Source organism: Garra rufa, chromosome 1 (assembly GCF_049309525.1).
Source record: "Garra rufa chromosome 1, GarRuf1.0, whole genome shotgun sequence".
NCBI classification, from domain to species: Eukaryota; Metazoa; Chordata; class Actinopteri; order Cypriniformes; family Cyprinidae; genus Garra; species Garra rufa.
This window is the reverse complement of record NC_133361.1, coordinates 83498219-83509396: the sequence shown is the minus strand read 5'-3', so window position 1 is coordinate 83509396 and position 11178 is coordinate 83498219. Positions and strand designations below refer to the sequence as shown.

General features: G+C 36.4%; 1 protein-coding gene across 1 annotated transcript; it reads right to left on the bottom strand.

The window, feature by feature from the left end:
• Positions 1 to 1940: 1940 nt before the first annotated feature.
• LOC141339757 (uncharacterized) lies at positions 1941 to 3218 on the bottom strand. The gene has a single exon (XM_073844979.1). It carries the CDS (start codon positions 3106 to 3108, stop codon positions 2128 to 2130), a length of 981 nt encoding a protein of 326 aa, XP_073701080.1. The 5' UTR covers positions 3109 to 3218; the 3' UTR covers positions 1941 to 2127.
• Positions 3219 to 11178: the final 7960 nt, after the last annotated feature.

Sequence of the window (11178 nt, the reverse complement as noted above, 5' to 3'; positions counted from 1 at the left end):
CAGGGAGCCCCAACACCTTGCTGATTTTTCTGAGAGCTGCATTTCCCAATCCTAACTTGTGTGCCAAGAGGACCATTCGCACATTCACATCAAATGCGACGTCATTTCTGGACTCATCGCGAAGTCGCATAGACGTGTACACGCTCCTGCGGTACTTGTCATCTTTACCCAGACAGCACTCTAGCAATAAACTGCTACAGAACCCTTGATTCTGTGGATCTATATAAATTTTTAGCCCTGACATACCACAATTCAGACAAGTTAAATCACCAATCAGCTCATTCAGTCGCGCAGCATGAACAAGCAGCCACTGTTGTGTAGAGTGCACTTTATTTATAGATTGGCTTATATCTAAACCACCCTGGTTTCCCATCGACAGCTTACGTTCAGATGCGCTTCCTGAGGGCATTTCACTGGGTAGTCCATCACTAATTTTCCTTTTCCCCCTTGCAATTGACAACTGCTGTACTCTTTTCGAGTACAGTCATCTGTACGTGATGACTGGGTACAGGCAGAGATCGCAGAGCAGCATGTTGATTTAGAACGCCAACTTTTGTTGAATTTATGAGAAATCTACAGACGCAAACAGACAAAGTGCAGTAAAATAAAGACCTAAATGTGTATTTCTGACTTTTTTCACCACAAGTCTAAAAGAAGAAAAATCTCAAAATTGACCAATAAAAAAAAAAACAATGATTTTGCCTGTCGTGTCTCGCCATAAAGGTGAATTGAATGTCAGTTTGGTAAGTGGTTAAGGGCCAGGCTGAGTGCTGAGGCCGAGGCCATATAGGCTGCTCCGCCATGGCTTTCCAAGTTTCATGATCCACCATGTCTTCCTAAACGGTTTGCTCCAGCACGGCTTCCCGAGCTTTTGTAATTCAACAATGGCTCCCCAAACTGTCTGTACAGCTCCCTGATCCACCATGGCCCCCCAAGCAACACCCTGATCCACCATGGCCCCCCAAGCAACACCCTGATCCACCATGGCCCCCCAAGGCTATAAGCTGTAAACAAAGAAGTGGACCACATCATGAAATCAAGACAAGAGCTGATAGGTTCTTAAAGTACTGAGATTGTAGAGGCTGAAAGTGCAAAGAGTGAAAAGTTTTACACACTGTGTGAACAGTGTATGAACAAACTGTGTAATTTGGCAACAGAAAAAATGCTGTGCAAATGAGAATAAAGTGTTTGAAGTATGTGCTTAAAGTGATAAGTTGTAAACTGTAGCTTGGCTGGGTAGCCAAAAGAAAATAAATATAATGGGCTGATGAGAAGCTATTTGTGCATAGATGGGGGAGGGGTATGAAAATGTGTTACTGCTGAATACAACTGGTTAATCAATTTTTTAAAAATACTTTCTTTTATGTATAATTATCAAGAAAATGAATGAAGGCCAACTGCTTCGGATTGTTTATTGTAGCAAATGAATTAGAAAGGAAACAGTATGTATATCTACTGTAAATACAGGCTACTGGAAGCACAACAAAGAATGAACTGTGCAGATTAAAAAACAGACCTGCACAAACCTAGTATAATATTTCAATGCTTCTCCTGATAAAGTCCATAATGTAAACAGATATAACAACATTACATTGAGATCAACTAAACAATAAGCTAAAGTACACTTAAAATCAATTTTGTTCAGTTTATGTCAATTCATTTATAATCTTCAGATTACATTGCTTTTCCCAGCAAGGTAAAAGTTTGTCTAATATTTTGATACAGAGAAATCAACACATGGAAGTGAGTGACACACTCGTCATAGTCACACTTTGAGGGAATCTACTGTAATCACTATATATATATATATATATAACTTAATATTTGAAACTACAGTAAAGCAGATGATCAGGTATGGCCACAGTTAAAAAAAAAATCCTTATGGTAAACAAAAAGAGATGAAGGATGCATGAAAGTGATCAAATGCATCCCACATTTAGCAACATCCTTGATTTCACACACCTTTTTTCTCATTACACTCTTGAACAAGGAACACAGGCAAAGTCTGACATTTGCATGATTTTTCACATATCTGTAAGTGTGATGGAAAATGTTTTTATTACTTTGACTACACTTGAATGTCTTTCAAAATGAATGAGCAGATGATTCTAGAAATTGCTCCTTTTTCTAAACCTCTTCTTGCATTGAAGAAAATGGCAGTTCCTTTCCAGAATGAGTTTGCAAATGACGTTTCATGTTGCTCTGACATGTGAAACTCTTCTCACACTGAACACACTTGTACGGTTTCTCTCCAGTGTGAACTGTCATGTGAACCTTAAGGTTTACTTTATGCGTGAAACTCTTTCCACACTGTTCACAGGTGTAAGGTTTCTCACCAGTGTGAATGCTCAAGTGAACATCAAGGCTTGTTTTATACTTGAAACTCTTTCCACACTGAGGGCAGGTAAAAGGTTTCTCTCCAGTGTGAATTTTCATGTGGTTATCAAGCGTACCTTTCAGTGTAAAACACTTTCCACACTCAGGACATATGAATGGCTTCTTATCGGTATGAATTATCATGTGAGTCTTAAGAACTCCTTTTCGTGAAAAACTCTTCCCACACTGTTTGCACATGAAAGGCTTCTCTCCAGTGTGAGTTCTCATGTGGACAGTAAGGTATTGTTTCTGTGTAAAACTATTCCCACACAGTTTACAGATGAAAGGCTTCTCTCCAGTGTGAGTTCTCACGTGGACAGTAAGGTTATTTTTGTTTGTAAAACTCCTTCCACACTGAGGGCATATGAATGGCTTTTTTTGGGTGTGAATGTTCATGTGAGTCTCAAGAACTCCTTTTTGTGAGAAACTCTCCCCACAGAGTTTGCAGGAGTAAGGCTTCTCTCCAGTGTGAATTCTCATGTGGACAGTAAGGTTTTGTTTCTGTGTAAAACTCTTCCCACACAGTTTACAGATGAAAGGCTTCTCTCCAGTGTGAACTCTCATGTGGACAGTAAGGTTTTTTTTCTTTGTAAAACTCTTTCCACACTGAGGGCATATTACCGGCTTCTTTTCAATGTGAATTTTCATGTGACTGTTAAGATGTCCACTTAAGATGAAACTCTTCGCACACTGTTGGCAGCTGTAAGGTCTCTCTCCAGTGTGAACTCTCATGTTAGAATTAAGATTTGTACTTTGTGGTTTTTGATTTATTTCTGGTGAGGATGTTTTTTTATTCTGTGAGCAACTAATTGATTTTACTTCAGTTTTGAAATCATCTTTCTCTTCTGTTTCATTGAGTTCTTGACTCTCCTCTTTCAGAGTCATCAGGTCTGAGGTGAAATGAGAAAAATGTAAGTTAACAACAGTTTAAAGGCACAAAGCAACAGACATCAAAACACTTAGACTAGTTCTGTCAATTAATTAAAAAACTATTTGACAATAAACAATTTCACATTGAATCTCCAAATTAATGTAAGAAAACATAAAGATTGTACATTTAAAATATGGGGCTTATTGGCATCTTTTTACCAAGTAGCCAATTGTTTTTGAAAACCAGTCTCATTGATACAAATACTGCTACTGATCTGTCTCTATTAAACGCATTTCCTTCCAATTTTAATCATTAATTATAGCTATAATTAAAAACAATTATTTGTAACATGTATATTGTTGTGCTTTTATCACAACTACCATATAATGATAAAAAAACACTCCTTTTAAAAAACCCACACATAATCTGCCATGTTCATCTTCACGTTAGAGAATTTAAAAGCAGAATTCAAGTAAGAAATATTTCCTAATTAAACTCACAAAGGTTACGATGAGAGATTTTCGGTTTCTATTTTATTGTTTGGCTCCAGAGTTGGAGAGTAACAAAGTACATGTAACATCATTTCATATTTAAAATACAAAATGAGTAACTATTACAGAACATGTTACCAGTTTCAGATGCAGTAAAGTTATTTGATGCATTCATGACGTCTAGACTGGACTATTGTAATGCACTACTGGTGGCTGTCCTGCATCTTCAGTTAACAAGCAACAAGCTGGTGTTTCTGAAATATGATTATTTATTGCTTGTTGTAATGAACATTCACTGCTATTTACATTTTAATATCACACTTTTGATGATAGCAGAAAAATCACTTAATAAAACAAATGTCAAGTTAAAAACTGAAGTGTCATTGTTTGCTTCAAGCAAAATAACGTTTTTTTGTCAGATACCGCTTTCATTGTTTTCTAATCAAAAGTAGATACTGTGTTTAATGTTACACAAAATATGTTTTAATTTTAATAAGGATCAAATGAATGAGTCCAGCTTTGAGAATAAAAAACAACCTGTTTGTTCCTCAGTATCTTCATGTTTGATTCTGAATGTTTCTTCAATCTTCATGTCTTCAGTCTCCTCTTTAATAAACTCCATCTTTATAATAGTATGTCACATGGATCTCTGTTGATTCTCCAGGAGTTTTTCTGTGTGTTTGTCCACTGTGTCCTGTTTAAGATGAGAATAATTATTAGAAAGAAAAATCTATGCAAACTAGATCTCTGTGTGTCTCAATCAGCTTCTAGTTACTTGGGTAAAGTTGGTTTTATATTCGGACATTCGGATTTCCGCGTTCAATAACTCTGTTAATCTGCATCAAAAAAGGCTATTTTTGGTCAAACATCATTACCCACTATTATGAGCACGAACTACAACGCATTTTTCTGCAAAAGTCGGCGTTTTAAAGAAGCTGATAAACACGCTTACCTCTATGGAGTGTCGTGACGTCATCGCTCATCTGAGGGACCGTCTTCAAATTACGTTTCCATTACGGCAGCCTGCTAACAATTCACTGTCCATGGTACTAAAGTCATCAGAGAACATGACATCAAAGATTTTAAATAGTTACATTTTAAATAGCTGAAACAAATCCATTAACAACATTTTAAACAATAATAAATGTAAATGTATTATGTAATTTTCTCTTTATATTTTTTTAATTGTTCTAACTGTATGTCAGGAGTGTTCATGATCTTGATCTTGTCTATTACAATGAGTTATTTATTTATTTGCTTGGTCAGACACATAACTGTAACACGACAGTGTACTCAAGTAAAAGCACCCCAAGGTGGCAGGTGTTGTCCAGCAAATGCGATATTCATATTTTGTTCTCAATTGATTATACAACCTATTCAGCTGTGGATGCAATAATACAATAATGAAGATACATTTATGCTTTATATATATTATATTAGTCATGGAATCCCCGACTGCCCTCTGCAACTGGAGTGGTTAGCCAAGCTCAGGTCTGGGTGTACAAGGGTACCAGACAGAGCTAAATTCCCTCAAACGAAAGCAAAAGCAAATGAAGACATGGCAAACTATCCACATGTGTTTTGCAGCGTTCAGCAATGTAGCTAATCACAGACACAGAGATCTCTATGAACTAAGATTAGTGACCTTTTCCAGAATCAGAATTCTCGACCGTGAGCCCGTCTTTTTTCCCCTTTTCCCAAAACAACTTAATACTAATAATAGTTTCAGCTATTAAAATAGTTCAATAGCAAAGTGCTTGTATCTAGTGTCGTTTTTTATTAAGTAAATTTAGAAAAACGTTTGGAGCATTTTTGTTTGTTTAATTTTGTATAATAAATTTAAATATAATAATATAGGGGAGAGCGGGACACAATAACTTTTTGGATTTCGCGGTTTATGTAAATCCACTTGGGGTTCAGAGTACAATTTTTATCCACATTATTTTCACACTTGTCTAGTACAAATATATTGCTCTGTTTCATATTTACAGTGTATACGCTTTTCGTTATTTACCTCAAAAGAAAGGAAGTGAAACGTGACAACATGCCCCGTAGGTGGGGACCGTGGGGTACATTGTAACATCTGAGGGGCACGTTGTAACACGACCGCAGCTTCAAATGTTATCTGATCGAATGAAAAAAATATATGCACAACAAACTAAAATATTTTGTCAGTAAAATACATGTGTCAACTTTTTCAAATGAAGTAATGACGTTTAAAAAATTATCTACACTCAAAAAAATAATTCGGTCTAAAAATAAACTTTATGTAATTCAATTAAATGCTAATTTTCCATGTATTTGGATTACATAGTTTTAATATAAACATATTAATAAACTTAATGTGATTCATATGCATCAGTGATACGTGAATGAAACAGGTAAGGTTTATGTAATTATTCCCAGTGTTAAACAAGCACTGCTCAGTGTTCATGTGTTTCCACACTACAGAGTGTTCAATAGCATTGACACAGTGTTGGAGTTAATGAGATCATTATGTGATGATTGATCATTAATGATGAACACCTGCTGAATCATCAATGGAAAGAGAAACACAAGAACTACAGCTGACTTCAACCACAGCCTTAGAGGAAATCAACTCAAATAAAACAATACATTAAACCTCTCAAGATCTGATTCAACAACTCCACAAACAGATTGACCAGCTTCACTCATTACTAGAGTTGAGCCGGATACTCGGCTGAAACGAGTATCCGGCACGGATAAAGCACTTTTGCCGAGTACGAGTATCATACGAGTAATACGAGTCAATATCTGTGCTCGGATTAAATAAAAATTCTCATTGGGTAGTTTACTGTGTCTGCGTTCTGTGATAGACTAATCACAGCGCCCCTCCCCTATACACACATACAGATTTAGGGGCCGTTCACATGTAGCGTCTTTTGCAGGCTCAAATTCGTTATTTTAAATGTAGACGCGCGGGTTGCGCGCGCATAATGGAAGCGAAACAAATCAACTTTTCAGAATGCAGAAAGCGCACCGAAGCTTGGAGCTAGAGCGCAGCTGATGGTTGCTTAGAAACGGCAGATGCTTCCGGAGCGCAAGCGCCCGAGCGCTTTGTTGATAAGGAATAAAGCGGCGCGCCTAGCGTTTTCCACACGTTTTTAGGCGCGACATGTGAACGGTCCCGCTCTGCTCACACACACACAGAACACTGAGAAGAGAAGAGAACAGCGCGCTCTCTCTCTCGTTCTCTCCCTCAGTCACTCAGGTTTGCGGGGTTTTTTTCCGTTAACGTTTAGGGTTTCTTCAGCTTCAGGTTTGTTTTTTACTTTGGTTTGTTTGTAGTACTTACTTAACCAGTAGAGTTCCGTGGGGTTTGTTCAGACGTGGTGCTTGGTAAAAGCGACTCGTGTCTCTGCCTGTCGGAGAATTTTTTTTATCTTTTTTAAACCGTCAGTTGACTCTGACCAGTTTTTTTTTTGAGTGTCTGACACTTTCTTTTTTGTATTTCATAAATAAATAAATAAAAAAAGGAAGTAGTGGTATTACAAATTAATTAGTTACACACACACACACACACACACACACACACACACTCTCTCTCTCTCCCTCTCTCTCTCTCTGCCGTTCGAGTTCTTTTTTTTTAAACCTTCTGCTGGTTCGAAGTAGTGGTATAAAAAAAAAACTATATTGCACATGAATTAGCTACACACACACACACACACACACACATACCTGGTGTGAAAAAAAAAGAACCCAAATAAATAAAAAATCAAACTGCTCAAGGTTAAAAAAAGAAAGTTATGTTGAAATGAAAACTCTTGTTCATTACATTTTACTTCATAATTGCAACCGCATGTGTTGTATTCATTGTTGCAAAACTTGTTCTGTATATGGTTCGTTTGTTATCATGATCAAAACCACTGATCTGAAGCTCAATGCTGATGCTGTAGTTTTCTAATCAGCAATAAATATAACAATTTCTGATCAACCCATATCAATTGCATGCTTAAAATAACATACCGGTTAAAGCCCCGCCCATTTCAAGACAACATGACCAACTTCCAGGTTAAATCCCACCCACTTCCGGGTTAGGCCCCGCCCACTCCGAGTACAGATACAGATACAGATAATTCATATGGTTAACAGATACAGATACAGATACAGATAATGCTGTACTCGCTCATCCCTACTCATTACTAACCAGATTGACTTCTGTCAGACTTCTAGAGAAGCTCTTATTGAGAACTAACAGACGTGTAGATGTTTTGTTTCATGTGAAATCACCATCAATGAGACCAGGGTTTCCTTTGGTTGGGATCTTGACCCGTCACATGCTGGTGTCAGTGTTGGTAGCTTTTATTGTGTAAATATAAAACACATAAAGCTTTGCCACCAAAGTCAAAGAAGAAAAAAAGTTAATCAATCCTCCAGATTCTTTCAAAGCCCTGATTTGATGGGTGTTGTGTTGCTATTGCAGTCTCTATAGCTTCACAAGTAACTGTTTTTCATGAGACACGAAGATTAGATACTTTGTATTTCATTTTGTGCTCAAAATGTTTTCATCTGTATAACCTTTCAATCCAAAAACATCAAGAATCTGTATATGAATCTCAACAATGGTGACGGTCAACAATATGTGTCATGTTGCAATGCATGCTGGGTACAAGTTTGGTAAAAGACCCTCCCATGTATCCCAGCATGCATTGCAACATGAATAAACAATGCAGTGGAATTGTCAGATTATTTTTATTTTACACTTAATTGTTTTTATGCTTCCTTTTTTGTTGAGACTTTTTAATAGCTTGTTTTAAGATCTTCAGAGATGTATCTGAACATTTTGTTGATTATCACCATTGTTGAGATTCATATGCTGATTCATGATGTCTGTGGTCTTTAGAAAGAAACAGATGAAAACTTTTAGCACACGAAGCATGATAAAATGATTCAGCTAATATGATTTATACAACACATAAATGTAAAGCTGTAAGTAGGCCTAATATTCAAGTAACACAACGTCCATCTATGCAACAAATAAACTTCAAAAGAAATTGACAAACTAACAGATCCCCCTACTTTTTTTTTTTTACACTTTGTTGGCCAAGCTCAACAAGTTTGATTTAAGTACAACAAAAGCTATCAGCACAACATTTAACCCTGCATGTGATGGGTCAAGAGCCCAACCAAAGGAAACCCTGCTCTCATTGATGGTGATTTCACATGAAACAAAACATCTACACGTTTGTTAATTCTCAATAAGAGCTTCTCTAGAAGTCTGACAGAAGACAATCTGGTTAGTAATGAGTGAAGCTGGTCAATCTGTTTGTGGAGTTGTTGAATCAGATCTTGAGAGGTTTAATGTATTGTTTTATTTGAGTTGATTTCCTCTAAGGCTGTGGTTGAAGTCAGCTGTAGTTCTTGTGTTTCTCTTTCCATTGATGATTCAGCAGGTGTTCATCATTAATGATCAATCATCACATAATGATCTCATTAACTCCAACACTGTGTCAATGCTACTTGAACACTCTGTAGTGTGGAAACACATGAACACTGAGCAGTGCTTGTTTAACGCTGGGAGTAATTACATAAACCTTACCTGTTTCATTCACGTATCACTGATGCATATGAATCACATTAAGTTTATTAATATGTTTATATCAAAACTATGTAATCCAAATACATGGAAAATTAGCATTTAATTGAATTACATAAAGTTTATTTTTAGACCGAATTATTTTTTTGAGTGTAGTGTTGCTATGGCAACTAGTAAATACTGTAAATTTGGTTATGCTAGCATGTGTGGAAATATTTAAACCACGTTTGTTACAATTAACCCCGCATTAGGTTGTGCCCCGCTCGATCACCCTAATGTATGCCTACGTTTTTTGAGCGCCCAGCAGACAACTAATCATATTCTGTTTGATCATTTTGCCTTCTCAAATCATCACGACTTGCCTTAAAAAAATCTATAGATATAAAACCGTTCAAGTACTGAACAATTAGTTTAAACGTTAAACCTAAATAAATGTGCGCTGTTGCATATAGTGTGTGCAGAGCATTAATAAACCCATAAAAGGGTTTATTATCCAAGAGTTTGCTTTGCAGGACATGGAGACGCCAGTGCGATCACTTGCATTTTTTTCAGTGAAAGCAATTTAAAAGTATCCATGTTATTTGTGTACACTCAACAAAACACAAACAAAAAAGAAAACAAACATGATGCGTGTTCTGCCGTCCCGTTATTGAACAGGAGCTTCACAACAAATAACGAAACTCCGCAAAAACATTCCTCACAGACAAGATAAATATATATATATATAAAGCTTTAAATTGTTACTTAACGAAATAAAACAAATCGAAAACAAAAACAATTTCATTATGTAATTGGTAAATATGAATTTCTCTCTAAATGCGTGTCCCAAAAAGGAGATTGCAGACAGGATCTTTGCTGCTCATATACTAGTTTATTAATAAATAATTCAAATATGTTCTTACTCTTTCTCTGACACATTCATTGTTATTTATTTTTGCTGGTGCTTTGTGGCAAGTTTCAGCCTATTGTGTGCGCTTTAACGCGGATCTCTTGCTGCGCTGAAGGACACTAAACGCCGTCAAAACTGGTCTCAAAAGCTAAAGTGAGGGCTCGTGTTCTTTCCTCCAACATAAAAAATATAAAATATAAAATATGTCTAAATAAGGAGAAGCCTAAAAAAATAGGCCGGATGCCTTGGGGAGCCATGACCTTAAAATAGGCCTGAAGCCCAGCCCTAAGGGTGTAAAAAAGTCAGGATTGTCGTCCCAGGCTGAAATGCAGCGCTCTAATTGACTGCTTTGATGCGCTGCAACACTGTACTGCATTGTTTTAATGCTTACAGCCCGTGTGTGTGTGTGTGTGTGTGTGTGTGTGTGTGTGGTGTGTGTGTATATATATATATATATATATATATATATATATATATATATATATGTATATATATATACACTGATAACATACTTTCTCACAGTCAGAGACAAAACATTATTCTCCTTTTTGCTCATTATTAATGAGACTGATTCAAGAATAATTTGATGATAGTTCAGTAACAGAGAAGATCCTGCTGTGGTCTTTGTGAGGTTGTCAAAATCAGCAAATATCACTGTAAAAAATTGCTGTTAATTTACGGCAGTATTTTAACAGTATAATCCTGTTATAATCAAAAGCAGTGCATTGCTTTTTTTTTTTTTTATGGTTGACACAGTTTAACAGTATTTTACCATATTAATTTGCATGAAGGAAAGAAAACAGTACTTAACTGTATTTTTGAAACAGAAAATGTCAGCGAGCACATGTGGATGTTCATTCGTCTTTATCTGTGACTTAACCGGTGAGTGCACCTTTGCCTTGCTCCTTTTACACAAACGCATGTTTGCAATTGCAAATAACTGCAATAATTGTGGGTGCTGATACTGTAACTGTTTTATCTGTCCATTTCAGTG